General features: G+C 38.5%; 1 protein-coding gene across 22 annotated transcripts in view; it reads right to left on the reverse strand.

The window, feature by feature from the left end:
- The window catches only part of plecb (plectin b), a 72,309-nt gene that overhangs the window by 26,599 nt on the left and 29,444 nt on the right, over window positions 1-16,266 (reverse strand). For 15 of the 22 annotated variants that reach the window (XM_037273060.1, XM_037273062.1, XM_037273065.1 and 12 more), the window contains one exon: window positions 2,643-2,704. In XM_037273060.1, the coding sequence (XP_037128955.1) occupies window positions 2,643-2,704 (62 nt within the window). Of the gene's footprint in view, window positions 1-2,642; window positions 2,705-4,241; window positions 4,682-12,411; window positions 12,593-16,266 lie in introns of those variants that run through there. The other 7 variants (XM_037273063.1, XM_037273059.1, XM_037273058.1 and 4 more) reach the window with 3 other exon arrangements.

The following is a 16,266-nucleotide window of genomic DNA, read 5'->3' on the forward strand; positions in this document are numbered from 1 at the left end:
CAAAAGAAAACTGATGGGCCCCTCAAACTTGTCACCAGCTACTCTGTCATCAAGTACCTAATATGCCCTGGACTTGACATTAAGTAAACATTACCTGACGTAATCGTCTACAACTCATTGAATGAGCAAGGAAAACTCCGCTGTGACTCTTTCGGGCCTCTCCTTACCACACCCAAACTATAGGGTGTCCTGGAGCCCACCATTTAACTATCACGATCAATCACTTTGTCAGTTTAACCTTAGCACAGCATTCCATACTGTTAACACATTCCTGTCGGTAAAATCGGACAAAAAAATCTCCTACTTATAAATTACAGATGCAAATTTATAAGATAAGATTTTTTTGTCCTATTTTACCAAATTAAGTTGACAGGCAATAGTTACAAAGTAATTGTAGAGTAAGTTACAACTTAACAATGGCTTGTCTTAAGATGCAGTACCAACTTTGTCTAAACTGCAATTTGAAATGGCTAAACAACTTGCCTGAAGAACTCTTTAAAAAATGTGTGTAAAGAAATCTGCATGCTTCAGTGTCTCTTGCAGTTTATGGGCCGGCATGCAAGTACCCACCTAAACCTTGCTCAGCACATGTGCTACTGTTGGCTTCAACAACTAAAAGCACATAATTTTACTTCTTAGAGGGAACTAACATAATCCAGATGTCTATTGAGTCACATTCCATCGTAGTTTGAAGTGTTACACCGTAAGTGTAACAAGAATGCACGAGTGCATGTGGCACGATATGTTAGTGCTGCACTCGCATAGAAAGGAAAAAACAATCTTGTGCCAGCCATCTTGTTCCATTCCTCAGGGATATACATAACAATTAAGCACTTAATGCCACAAGGCTAAAGATATATTACTGCCAATTGTAGCGTTCACAAAGACAAGTGACACAATGATGGATATTTTCAGTATGATAAGGGAGGGGGTTGTTTTATTGAAGCAAATACTTTACTCAAGAGAAACTTCAGAGGGTCCTCGTGGATTGTTCACACTCAGGAATTACTGTAGCCATTTATTAGGTAGCTTTCAGGCTTCAGTGTAAGTATAAAAAGTGGAGAAGGTGACAGTGGACGGAAGGTTTCCACAGATGACTGAATGGGCTTCTAGCGAGTCATTTGCGGCGGTAGTGATGTTAAAGATGGGAAACGACTAACCAGCGAGTGCGTAAAAAAAAGTGACTGGACAGAGAAATGCAAAATTCAGCTGTATCTGTAGAACTGGGAAACTTCATAATTATAATAAAAAATTGTGATATTTGATAAATCTAAAATGTAGATTTAATTGTGCTTTTATAAATCTTTTTAACACACATCTTTGGAAAACACATCTTTGTGCAGCTAGGATTTTTTTCCTTGGGGGAGCCAAGGATATCTCAGGGGTCCACAAAACAACTAAAAAAGTCCCAAAATTCTTCAGATAAACTGATGAAGTCCACTATGTGTTACCTACATGAGACGGCGGAAAATAATTCCCGGTAAAATTGAAAAACACTCAAATGATTATCTGGCTTGGCATCCAGGGTCCAAGCATTTTCTGATGGGGAATTGGCTATTTGTAAAGTTATTAATAGCTGTATATAGGTTTTGACAATACTGAATATTGAGATGTTGTTTTTCCATGAAATACACCCAGCTATTTGTTGTTATTTTAGATCATGCTTTAAATGTTTAAGTGTCAATTTATTAACTTCCTCACATCTGGGTTTCAGTACTCTCAACACTGAGCATTGCACCCTGTACTCAAAAATCAGTGCAATGATTTGTAAATTTAAAAAAAAACCCTACATCTTCAATGTCGTAGATGTAGACAATAACATTATTTTAGTATTGTGTTACCCAACCCCAGCCTTAAGCTCTTAAGACAAAACAATAGCAATACTCTTGACAACTAAGTTAAATTTTCTTCTTGCGGATCACTAAAATTTGATTATAGGTACACAATGTTGTCCATAATGTATGTTCTATACAGTGATCCCTCGCCACTTTGCGCTTCACCTTTTGCGAATGCACTGCTTCATGGGTTTATAAGTGATGGAATAACGGCATTTAAATACACACTGATAGCACGGGCGTGCTTCTGAGCAAGTGCGTCACTGCGGACGTGAATGAGTTCAAACGCAGGAGGGGGCAGCCGGCCACGCTCACCAACTGGTGCGACACGTGACAATATCACGTGTTTGTTCTTTTATGTACTGTACATGCACAGAACAGTGTAGGAATGGTAATTAAGGGAATAAGAAAGGTTTATGTCATGTAAAAGTATTCAGGAGGGTTTAATATTGTGTACTGGACCACAATCCAACGGAGATTTATACGCAACCGTAACTAACTTTGGTTTTGCTATGCCTGATGTCCCCTGGGTTAGTGTAGTCTGGCAATTCTAAAGATGGACACTTTGCATTGTTTTGCAAGGTAAACCATAATTCTAATTAACTTACAATACACCCATGCACTCTAGCAGCCAACAAGAAACACGACGTGTTGGAAATGTGGTGTTTAAAATTCTAAATAATGTATATGCTGTTTCTACTTCACAGAATTTCGTTTGTCGCGGGTGGTTCTGGAACGCCTCTCCCGCAAAAAACGAGGGATCACTGTACAGTGATTATCTCTTGACAGTTTGAAGAATGGATTTACCTTAATCAAGTGCTTGTTCACCCATTTTGTGAAGGTCTTTTTCTGTACTCGATCTCGTTCATCTGAAAAACACAGAAACCACAACGAAAACATCAGAATATATCATGACCAGTCTATTGATGTAAACTTCTTGCCGAGCTGTCAGATGGGGAAATAAAATGTCCTACTGTATGACTGTGTTTCTTGAAACCTTACAGCTGATACATTCAATCTGTTTATATGGAGAAAGCGAACCAAAAGTTGTGGTTGCTAAGGTGTGTTTCATTTCACGGCAAACACAATTTGTCAATAGGTGGGTGGAAAATACCAGAAAATGAATTATTCTGTTTTAATCAGACAGCATCAGTGTACATGTTTGCCCCAGTGTCTCAAAGGAAGTATATTAATATGTCTACGCTTGATTAATGTTTTAACATACTTCCACTATATGACATAACATGGCACCAAGTGCAGGAAACAATTTTTCAACAAGACACAGCAAGACCCAGATATGGAACACACCCATTAATGCAACTTCACTACCTGCATTGACCCACCACCTGTTGTGTCTCTTTGAGAGAACAGGAAAAAACCACAGGGCGTGTTTTACCAGCCTTTATAATTCTGACTGCTATAAACTATTAAGGCTACAAAGAATCTTACTCACAAGAATGGTAGAGTGACGTCTAAACCTTAACCTTGTATTAGGAACAGGTTGTGGAAAGGCTTACACAACATGCGACTAGTGACTCTTCTTCCTAGAATTTCTGACTCACACAGCAAGTCCCAGAGTGAACTATGCCCATCAATATAAAGTCATTTATCTTATCAGTTGCAAGAGAGTGTTATGTCTACAGCATTGTGACACACCTAGTAACGGGTAAGCAAAGGGCCCTCTCCACAGTGGATGTCAAAATGCTCCCATATTTTCCTTACAGTAATTACTACTCATAGATTACTGTACTCTATATAACTTGGAAGAAGTGGACACTACTTGAATCAATTTCCTGGGGAAAATTAAGATTTTTTTACATGGACTTTATTGAGCTTGGCACATGTGGTCAATGCATTCTATCTCCATTGTGTTACCTCACCCTGTTTCCACTGCTGCATGCTGACATGACTTTATAAATGCAGGATGAGCTTGTTGATAGGGACACAAGCAAGTTTCCAGATCCGAAACTCAAAGCAGTCTAACAGCTAATAATATTTTAAGCAGCTATCAGTCAGGAGTGTGACACAAGAGAAACGTCAACAGTAGCAAAGTACTGTATTTCACTACTGCATGGAATGACTTATGCATTTATTTCGTGAATAGCCCACTTGGCATATCACACGAGCACGGTTTTACTGACCTAAAACTTGTATGGATCAAATAATCATAGAGTATTTGTTAAACTTGTATGAATCAGATAATTATAGAGTATTTGCTTTGAAGATAAAAATTCAACTGGTACCCAGCCAAGTGAGCGACAAAGAAAAATGGACGGATGCTGCACAACAACATATGACCGGTTCACGCAATGTAAGGTCAAGGCAGTACCTTTTACACACTATATAAATAGTTCTTTCAAAACAGTAGTACCATGTTTGAAAGGCATTAACTTCGCATACTGGTACCTTTCCTGGTGTCCGTAGCCTTCAACATCCCCTGGTAATAGATTTCATCTGAGGGCATCCTCTCTCTGCCCGTGCTGTCAGATGAAAAATTCCTGTACCGCTGATGTGGAGATGCCATTTTGAATAATATTCCTAATTTCAATTACCAATTATTATTGGTGACTGGTTGCCAAAATTATCTTAAAATTGACGTTATCTGTCCTTTGGTTTGTCCCAGCAGTCCCGTGCCCCAGGTACGCTCACTACTTCGAAATCTACCAATTACTCCTCCCTTGCCTCTCAACCTCCCCACTCCCTGACAGGTTTCAGTTTTCCCCTTGTTGATCCTCCTTGTGTGTTTTTCTTTTCCCTTTTCTCCGCTCAACCAGTCCCTTTCATAGTAAATGGTGCCTGTGGGCTATAAAGTCCAGGCCTGTCTTCCTATGTGTCGTTCCCAGTGTGTATTTAGTGGAGGACATTGTGGGTAGGGCTCTAAACACACCCTTAGATAGAAAAGGAGGGAGGCGGGAGAAGTGTGGCAACAAACGTGTACTATCCCTTAATGGTACCATTTCCTAAAAAATATGACACACACACACACCCTCTAGATGAGTCATAATCCATATTGCAGCACATCTATATAGAGATAGCCCCTGCTATTCAGAGGCAATAAGGGTATGACGCGAAGAGTGAAAATCCATAGATAAGTGGCTTCTTAAAATTAGTTTGTAATTACATATAGATGCCACCAGATGGCGGCAAAGCCCTAAACACAAAGATCATAAAGTATCAACACGACTGTCTGCATCTAGCTAGTACACAATTTTGAAATCATATAGAGGCAGCATTCCGTTGGTAAATAATCTAATAAACGAGATTTTCACACAAAGTCCAACAGTTCAAACCACAACCCTGGTGACCATGTTGAAGTGTCCTTGAGCAAGACATTGAAACCTATTTTGCTCTGGCTAAGGCATGGCAGTGCCTTGCATTGCAGCCACCTCCCACTGGTGTATGATCCCAATTTTGTTGTATACTAGTTGTACATTGACAATAAATGCATTGTTGTTCTTTTAATGGTATATTGTGTAATCTCAAAATTATTTATGGTATTGGTGAGTACTCAAATGTGAATATTCTAATTGGTATCGGTCAGAAAAACAGTTCTATTGAACAACCCAATAAATTAATTTTGAGTTGTTTTATGAACATTTCACTACATGGTTTGTTGGACTGACAGCAGGGTGTTTTCTGTTAGCTTCCCATTTTTGTATCATATTTTCACACCTTTTCTGACATCAAAATATGAGGCAACCAAAGCCATTTTCTAAGGGGCAAAGTATTAAACCCAACCTGTACAAACATGAAGGTGCTGCATGTCTCAGTGTGGTTCGGGCTGGGTGTGGATTTACTAGCTCATTTTGAGCTACGTTTTTAACATCAAGAGACACACCCTTCCATTCAATGTCTAGGCAAGCTCAGGAATTAAGGAGTGGTGCATGGGTGAGCCAAAAAAGGAAAATAATCACGATTTTTTTCTAAAAGGAATTCAAGATGCATACACTATTGTAACTGACATTGCTTATGCAGTTATAGTTTGTTTTAATGAATAAGGTCGCCATGAAACATGATGATTATGTGCCTGATCATACAGAACTGTACGTACATTACAAACAGCAGAAACACCTAAAAAAAAAATTGTAAACAACTTTTCCCGACTCGAGTATTTTTTATAACCGAGTTAATCATTAAGAAGTTGGTCAACTGTGTCGAATCACTAAAGAATGGTAAGAATCGTAACAAAACAGTGCTTAACTTTGAGAGCACATTCTACTAAATGCTTATAAGAAGACGTTGACTTCAGAGCTGAGAGTTGGCTTTGAAAATGGAATTTATTCTTTGAGCGTCTCACATGAGGGGTCACCTCAGAAAGTCATGTTCCAATGGCTCAGGTTTTACACGCTTTTCCTGGCACAACCCTCCCATTTCTCCTGGCTTGGACCATTAATGGTCATCTCTCATGACTGGGTGCATTGGCAATAAATTGTACCTATTGAAGCTGCATGAAAAGAAACTATAGTCCGTATACCCCGACCCGTCAGTGTAAAAACTAGAGCTACTTATTGGAAACTCTGAGGACACCCAAATCACAGTCGAAAAAGATACAGAAAGTGTGGAACACTGTCGTCATGAGCTCTTTCCTCCACAAAGGAGACGTATCATTAAGGTCTCAAAATGCCTATTACTCGACTCTATCAGGCTTGATTAAAACCAGATGGAACACCCTGGTCTTATAGCAGCAGTCAGAACTTGGGGAAATTTGAAGGGTTTTCACTATATCACAAATTATACAACATGGCAATTTATTTTATGACTTATATGCATTTTGTTACTTGTATGATTATATTTTGACCTTCACAAGCATAGGAGCAATACTGGTCTCCTGATTTTATATCAGTGGAATTGATCCAAACAGTATTCTCTGGTTCAGTCTAATTTCAGTGCGTTTCAAGTAAAAAATAAGCCTAAATTAACTCAGTACTGTGTGACTCCCATGACAGATTGTACTCTCTTTATCTGTTGCTATTGTTGGAATGCTCTGATGTTTTGTACACACAGTCCACAGATGATGAGGCTATACGGTTTAAATTAGGACTTGTAAAGTAATAGAAAACACACTAGTGGTTTTTCACTGAAATCTGGATGCTGGCCTTGGCTGTTCATTATTTGATGTTTTCCAAACCGATCCCTTGCTGCAGAACACTGGCGTGGATTTATTACGTTACACTTATTGCTAGACTCATATTTCTTGGATAACGACATGTCTTCACTGGTTCATTCAGGTGAGTGTGTAAATAATATTGCATTATCTGGCCAACCACACCTCAGTCGCAGAAAAGGAATGTCGATAAAAGTAGGTGTGATCCAAACACACCCTCGGGATTACATTACATAGATATATTTCTGAAAAGTGGAGGAGAATTTTGGGAAAACAAAGGCAGGACTAGGTCGGTAGCACATAAAGCGTATCACATACCAGTCCAAGTTCACTGTTTGATTGTGAAATTGGTGAATGGTTCCATTGATGAAATTAACTCCACAAATGTATCCATATTCTTCCCAAACGTGTTTGGGTTCTTATTGCCCATGTACCACTCATCTATGTAATTTTGGAAAATCCAGGGTTCTACATTATGGCCCGGAAGCCTGGGGCCACTACGTGACTGTGTTGGGCCTGTTTGTTGACACTGGGCCAAGCTGGAGTCTCCTGTTACCACCCTAACCCACTCCAACCTGATGGCAGAGATGCGAGTGAGATGTCCAAATTCAATGTAACAATTCTCCCAAAACTTTATTAAACTCAACAAGCATCTGGATTAGACACAACAGCTGAGTTTTAAAATAGCCCAGCTCTGACTTGCAGAGGCCTGGAAAGCCACCAAGCGTCAGGCTGGCCATCATGTTGGTCGTTAAAACAGATCTATTTAGCTTGGACAGGTATGCAACGTCCCAGTGTACAAAGCTGAGGGTGGTGTTCTCGCGCTTGGCCGTAAAAGAGTATCAAATGTCGCCCTCTGCAGGTCAGAGCATAATATATCTCTTCACTAAGGCTAAAAGTAAAATGAGATTATGTGATGTTTCCATCCATTTTGAAATGAGATTGAAAAAGTATTAATAATTTACAAAATACATAATGTATAATATATATATTTAATTTTTTGAAAGTATTGTCAGTATTTTGAAAGTATTCTCTTCCAGCCTGACAAAAACTGCAGGGCCATTTTTCATTTAACAAAAGGCTCAGAAAATGTCTCTCATTTCTTAGTTTATGGTCACTTACGTTCTTAAATGCTGAATTATTTAATTTGGCCTCCAAGATCACAAAAGAAAATGCTGACATATTTGCATGGTTCAACTGTAGCATTGCTTTTCATTTAGTCATTCAGGGCTAGCAAATATATCTAATTAAAATGGACACAAAATATGCCAAATAGCTTACATAGTTTATATGTGTCATCTGTTAATGAGAAAAATAGGACAGCACACAACTTCGATCTGACTGTGAAGTGATTACTGTATTGATTTTCATGTCTGACAGGCTTGCCATGGAGATTTAAAAAATCACAACTACATTTTGCCCACTAGATAGCGATAGTACAGCCAGAACCAACCAACACTTCAGAAAGTAAAGCAAATAGTCATTAAAATAATTAGTAATTAACCTTTTTTACTGCACTTTTTTTAGCCTTAACATTTTTAATATTTGTTTTCACATAAAGATTATTAGTGTGATCCTGTACAGATTTGACATATTCTCTCATATTCTAGTCTACAGCTATTCATTTACAACAAAACAAAGAATATCTAGTGGGTTAATTTCCAACTTAAAGTCAGCTACATCCATGAATACTGCGGGATATAATTAAATCTATATCCAACCTATATTTATATCAACTATGCTCATTACATATGTGTTTGTTGTGATTTGCGTGAGACAGTCGTATTCTATTTAATTGTTGCAATTAATGTCTACAGCTGCAGGCAAAATCTCACCACTCGATGCATTCCTTTTCAAAGCCTTGTGGCGCTTTAACCGATTAAAGGCCTCCATGGAAATACTATACTTGAAATTTAACATCATAGAAAAGTTCATTTATCTCACCAGACTTTTTTTCAAACTTAATTAATCCATTCACGCTGGAACCTATAACCCTAAATATATAAACTACACGATGCAGTTATGGAATTAATTTTACATGTCCTGCCATGAGTAATAATCACAAATGAAAGTTTATGGTCGGATTTACGAAGATCCCAAATAAACTTTGTATTCTTGATGACTGCTGTTGGTGGGCGTGTTACACGAGATTTACTAATATTGTGATATTTTAGTAAGATCTCAAATACTGGGGGCTAAAATTGCAATTGGACTCACCATTTTTTATTTGATTTAACTCACCTCGAGTCCATTGCAAGTGGTTGTATGCGCGTACCCTGCCTTACATTATGTTTAAAACTTGGAAAGCAGACCTGGAAAATGACCCTGGGAGAGGCCAGCACCAGTTGTCCCAGTGCGGTGATATGAGCCACTTGACAGACAGAATATGTCATGAATATGAATGTGGGATATGCATTAGCATGACTCCTCGTGACTGGTTCCAAGTCGGTCATTAGATCATTTTTGCATGCACAAGCCTTAAGGTAATCAAGCCCTATGTGTACTTAAATAAGAAGACTCCTTTGAATAACACACACTGGAGCCAGTCAACTTTAGGACATGACAATTTACGATGGGGTTCTGACCTCATACTGTAGGACTAAAAGGAAAGTCATCTAAATATGCTGAATTTTCTTCCTTCAAGTCAGTGATCTCTGAACTGGAACTTTAAACTGATAGTCACCTTAATCATATAGTTGTCATATTCACCCTCAATAAGAGCAAAATATTTTACAAGGGCAGGAAAATTAGGGCTTTTTGATGGAAATTCCCAGTATACCAAATATAGACAAAATCTACTGATGCAAAATAAAACATGACAAATTAAGAACTCTACTGACTACTTTAAAACAAGTCATACTGGTATTGCACCAACTGGGAATAATGATTCCCAGTTTTCAGTTTTAGTCTTCGTATTGTAAATCATTTTAACATCTTATCAAATCAGTACTTAACTGACATGAGGCTTAGTTCATGTTTGAGGTTTGCTTATCTTATCTGCTAGACAGTTTGTTGATTGGTCAACAGAGAATTGTCATTTCTCAGAAAAAAAAAATGGAATGGAATGTGGCAGAACACAAGGCACACCTTTTTTCTTGTCTTTTTGTTTACAGTTGGCACATTCCACGTTGTTGAATGACTCAGTGGGTTACACTGTGTCTGCCGCTCATTGTATTTGTTCACCTGAAAATGCACACCGTTCCAAACTATGTTGCGATGAGCTAAATGCTACCAAACTGAACAACCCCTGTCGGATCTACTTATCAGGCTTCACTCACTTGCTGCTGCAACAGACAGCAGTCTACATATGTATTCCCTTTTACATGGCGTTGTTCCACCTTGGTCATGGAAGAATGTTAATCTCCATGTTCTCACATTCACATCCACAACACAATACATTGGATACAAGCTGAAGCAGTGCTGAGGATGAGGAAATAAAATCCCCAGAGTTTGTCATTACTCATTCACAGCTGCAATAAATGATAGTTTTCACTCAAGACCGAGCTGTCAACATGCAGATTGTATCTCTAAAAGACCTGAGAGCCGAGTTCTAGGTTTCATGATCATCCATTTGTGTGACTCCATTGTGTGTTGTGTTGTGTAAAATTTATATTCATTAAGGATGAATGTAAATCAACCAATCGTAAATTGCTTCATAGTATGTGTGAGTTTAGTCACATTCCGATCATAATAAATGTGCTCACATAAGAGAAACCACTCTCAGACGGCATAGTATATTTTAATTAATTACTGGTACTTGTTTTGAAAACAATGTAATGCCGCTGAGGGTATTTCAGAGAGAGACACACAGACAGCATTTTAGCACTAAGCAAACATGACCAAACCGGTTTGGGAAGCAGGGTTGTTGTCAAGCTGTCATCTGCAATCCTGTTGTAAAACGGCCTGCCAGTGTGTGCTCTGTTGCAATCCTATCAGTGCCACACATGCCTCTGCATCACGACACCAATAAAGTCAGCTATGTATGATCAGAATGACAGTTATTATTTGCAATAGCAATTAAAAGCAGGCATTACTATAAAATCTTACAGGCACAATATGACACTAAGCTGTCACGAGACAATCTAACAAATTCCCCCTACACCATCATCATCATATTAATAATGATAATAATAATAATAATACTTTGTACTGTCACATAAAAGTCATATTTAGCATACTGGACTGAATGTTTGACAATGTTTCGAAAAAAAAAAAAACGATATAATACTCTTGTATGTAAACATGTTCTCTGTTGACTATTGCAAAATGTTTGTGACTAATTCTACCGCAACTTGCATCATTCTTAATTTGTTAAAATCCAAGTTTTAAAATATAATGAGTGTCAGTAAGTGATCAAACACTACGAATATATGGAATGTGGGGCCTAAGGGGCTTGCAGGCATTTTTGGAACAGAAGGTAAAACAAATGAGGATAGGAACCTGGTTAGTGGTGACAGGTGGGGAATTCCTGTTTGGAGGAGGGGTCAAAGAACACTGTGATGCCACGGGTGTGGCTTTTTAAAGAGTCCCTGTGCAAGAATCCCTGCTGTTTTCTCCACCCTGAAATTGCCCATCATTTTATTTATTCAGCTGTTTTCAAGACCTTTGTGACAAATGGCACACAGGCCAAACCCTCCTCTTTCAAAGTATTCTGAGCAGTGACGACCTAAATCCTGGTTTAGCTGTTATCTCTATTGTACCATTCACATCTATTTCAGGTGCAGCTGTTCCAGTTTTTCTGACACACCACTGAGTGTTGTTCTAATATCGACCATATGATGGGATGGCCTTTTTCTTCCTGTGTGAGATTCTGGAGAAAAAGCATTATTGGACTGTGACCCTACGTGACAACACCCTCATAATGTAAGATATATTATCAAACAGAGTGAAGTGGATTGGTTTATCTTGTATTAGGTGACACAAACTTGCAGGCCCTCACATGATCATCACCATAATAATAAACAAGTATAATCGCTGTGATGCCATTAAGCTTGTTTTAATAACATAATAAAGATACATGCACACATTCCATCTGTCCAGCATTTCACAATAAACAGAAATCATTTAGAATATCGTACACACTTGTTGGCTTACATGCTTCTATTGGCAACAAACAGGGTTCCTAAAAGTAGCAAGGGGTGCACGTTAGGCTGGTGGGCGGCGGCTTTGGTCCAGTGCCCCCCATTGACACACTATTAAATGAAATAAAGCAGTAGGGCAGCCAACCTTAATTCAATGCTTTAAATGTGACACGGAATGTGAGCAGCAGTAGCAGCCAGCTGGCATGCAATGTGAACACACATATACGTAAGAATGGTATCTGTGTTGTGTTCGTGTTAATATGTGAGGGACCACAAGACTGTCTTTCACCTTGTATTTGCCAACAAAATTCTGACAGCTCGACAAACAGGCAAGGCAGAGAGACCACACTCTACACATAGACACCACAGCAACACCAATCTGGTAACCTACCAGGTATGATCTTCATCTAAGAGACGATACAGAGAAGAACAGGAAGACGAAGAACACGAGAACTGAACAGGACTGAGGGGGGATGAACAGGACAGGAGAGGCTGCTGTTTGTTTGCTCTGAACTGCCTTGTTTCTCCCTCGGGTTGAATTTTGACAGGCTGCGCCTGCTGCTTAGTTCCGTCAGCCTGCTCTTCTGTGGCCAGGGGAGGAGGGACGACCTCAAGCCTGGGGAAAAGGGCAGGGGCTAAGGGCTAAGAGGGCTGGATGTTCGGGTAGAAAGGGTTGGGGCTGACTAGGGGCTAATAATATCTACCACTGCCAGATGATCACATAGTGTCACAGTTAGAAAATGATGGAAGCACTCTGGCGGGACATTTGGCAAATTTGCCCCTGGGGACGCGAAAACAATCAGATGGCCACCCCATCTCAAAATACCAATGATGATAAAATACATTAATCCAATTAAAACATAACACATGAGGTTTGCTCTATTTACAGCAGACACAGTGTGCCTTATGTGTATTTGTGAACAAATCCAGTGCCAATATGGGACCGAAAAACAAATGTAACCATCAATGTAGCAAATTTTGTGTTTCCAAGTATAAACACATATTGTCCTTTTAGATCACAAATGAATGCCACAGATTACCAATTCCAATTTAAACTCTGCCACTCATGCTTCTCACGGCAAAATTGCTCAGTTTACTCATGGCCTCTGGTGTTAATCCCATATTCCTTCTGGGAATACAGCAATGCACAAACAATATCTAAATATAGTGTTTTTTTATGTGTAGAAGACATGATGAATTCGGGAATTGTCAACACGTCCCCTTGCTCTGCAATGTTAAAAGTAATTTAATACTGTGTCTTGGGAACAGACCTGAAATGTACAATGCTTTATATGTATGTGAATGCATATGAAGTCCACCTATATGTAGAAACCATGTGGGGGCTTTCCAAGGAACTGTAGGACACATGTCACGGACCTCCCTAGTTGCCTTTCTACAAAGGCCTCATACACATACCATAAATCTATCTTCAGCACGTGTCCATGTGGAACTATGTTTTCATTGACACTCATTGGCAAAGGGTAAAGAGATAAGTGTACTAAGGATAATTTCATCCAACAAAATAACGAACACATGGAATCTTTACGTAAAAGAAAGGTATTATTTCAATGTGCACACAACTGAAGTAGCCTCGCTAAGCCTCTGACGTTATTCTGGGACATGACTAAAGTCATAAGCATTTTGACTGAACCCACAATTATTTCCAGATGCTATTGATCTTTTTCATCTGTTTAGTTGATACAGACTTAACCTCTCTTTTGCTGTATAATAATTGCTGTCTTGCCTTGCATCTAAGCATTTTTGTCTGCAGCAGGACTCAAACAATAACTTTTTGGCTCCAAAACTCAAGCCTTAGCAAGCTATGCCAGCCCCAAAAGTTCAATAATTGTAACATGACTGTCTTGCCCTGCTCAGGCAGTAAATGGGAAGCAGAGAAGCACTCTATGATCTTTATCTGCCATGGGACTCAAATGGTAACTTGTGAGTTTCCATTATAGTGCACACTATATCTCTATAAACACACAATACATATTGATTGAAAAAAACAAAAATGTATCTGTGAAATTGCCTGTGTAGTTTGTATTATTATTATTACTATTATTGAAATATTATTATTATTATGATGTGATTGTTTCAAATATGTTTTCCAAAATTAATATTTTTATCTAAAACTGTAAAGTTCAACATAAATGCACTTTCAAAATATTTTCTTAATGGCTTTGTGTGCACCTTAATGTATTTTTAACCCTGATTTAAAGAATGTATTTAAATGTTTGTCTAGCAAATCAGATGTTTGAAATATTCATTTCCCTTGTAATTTTGACCTCTTCAAACTTGTGCAATACATATTTTACCATTTGTTGTAACCCTAACCCTTAATTCATATATATTAGTAAATAAATCATTGATATGATATTTATGCATATATATCATATTATAAATTGCCATTATTATTATTATTATTAATAGTAGTAGTAGTAGTAGTGGTAGTACTAGTATGAAAACCTGATGAAAATATGAAAACCTTGGGCAGAGTCAGAATACATTGCAAAAACGTTTAGTTGCATCTCCGATTTAAACATTTTGTAAAATCAGACTGTCAGTGGTCAACTGTTTCTGTTTTTTAATTCAAACCCTTAAATTTGTGAATAGTTTTGTTTTTGAACCAGTAGGATGCAATAGTACAAATTAAAGGCACTGAGCTGCACCATAGTGTAATTGTTCATTTAAGTGGTTACACAAGTATCCATTGGGCTTCAGTTCAGTTGAGAACAAGGAGGGCCTCAGTGGGCACGTCCGTGTTGTGTTCAAGTCCAATTGTCACTTGTGCCATGCGTGGGCAGAGTTGAAACACTTTCTCAAAGCAAGTCTACAAGACTCAAGTGAGGAATGTGCAGTCTTAGAACAGCAGTCGCCATTCAAATCATGTTCTCTACAAAGCTACAAACGTAACATTAAACCCACTCTCACTCTTGATAATACCTTAATGGCTTATAACATAAAAGTAATTTGAGATAAATAAAAGTAAACAAACTGCAGGAAAGTACACATGCATCCAGTAGTATAGATATTTGCAGCCATGTAACAAACCAACCACAAATAATAACAGTACCTTGCTAAAAATACCTTCAATGACAACCTGTGCATAACACTCAGCTAAGGTCAAATCAGAAGGACACACACCCGAGCACCACCTGTCTAAACTTGTTGAAATTAGCAGACTAAGACAACAGTGGTTGTGAATGAACAGTAGATGTCAGCAGTGGGACACCAAGCACTGACAGTGACTTGATTGAAACTTGGGAGCCTTATCTAACCCCTTCACAAGAAAAACTGATAACTGATAAAACCACAAAAGATAAATACATTCAAATACATTCAATATGATGAGTCTGCACTATGTTGGATCAGTGGGAGTCATTCAGTTTACAGTTAATTGCACGTCTTGATACTTTGCTGCAAGTTGTTACATTTTGAACACACATTGAAACATGTATGCTAATTAGTTCCAGATCTTGTGTCATGTGTTGAACTAAACAAATACAAGTGAAGCCATGAGCGAGCTTTTCCTTCACTCTTTGCCTATTACTCACACCCACACGAGACAACGCCCATGTGAAAAGCACTTCTTACACCCTTGTCACGTGAGCTGGACTATTGCATGCCTTTAACTTCTTATTTCCATATAATCGGAGTCACAAGGACAGAATTCAATGTCAATACTCAAGTTTCATCCAGATGTTATGCATAAAGCCAGAAGGGTAACTAAAAAAGGAGGCAACCTTACAGAACTCCTATCACATTGCATGCATACCTACCAAATCTTACACATGCTATTGCGTAATGGAATGTCATCAAACCTCTCTTTCATACATATCAGGCTGACAGGAGAACCAAAACACAGCCACAGTACACGTTAGAGTGGAGAACATATCGTAACAGTGAAGGATTATTACTGCTAGAGAAAAAATATGAAATACTCCCAAAAGTGCCACACCTCCTTCATTTCAATCTCGCTATGGATCACAAGTATTTCTGCAGGGACCAGGCGAGGCCAAATCTCAGCAAACAGCCCCACCTTGCTGGAGTGACCTAAGGTCTGCAAAATCTCATTTGGCAAACATGTTAAGAGTGACCACAGATAGAATTCCTTGAACCTTACCAATTTGCAGATGAGTTCGTTATCCTGCAGAACCACAATACCCCACCTCAACTGTATTGATGTTTTTTGATCAATCAATTGCATGTGTACATAGGGAAACTCCGGGATTCTTTGGAAAGATTG

This window comes from Syngnathus acus, chromosome 16 (assembly GCF_901709675.1).
Source record: "Syngnathus acus chromosome 16, fSynAcu1.2, whole genome shotgun sequence".
In the NCBI taxonomy this organism is placed as follows: domain Eukaryota; kingdom Metazoa; phylum Chordata; class Actinopteri; order Syngnathiformes; family Syngnathidae; genus Syngnathus; species Syngnathus acus.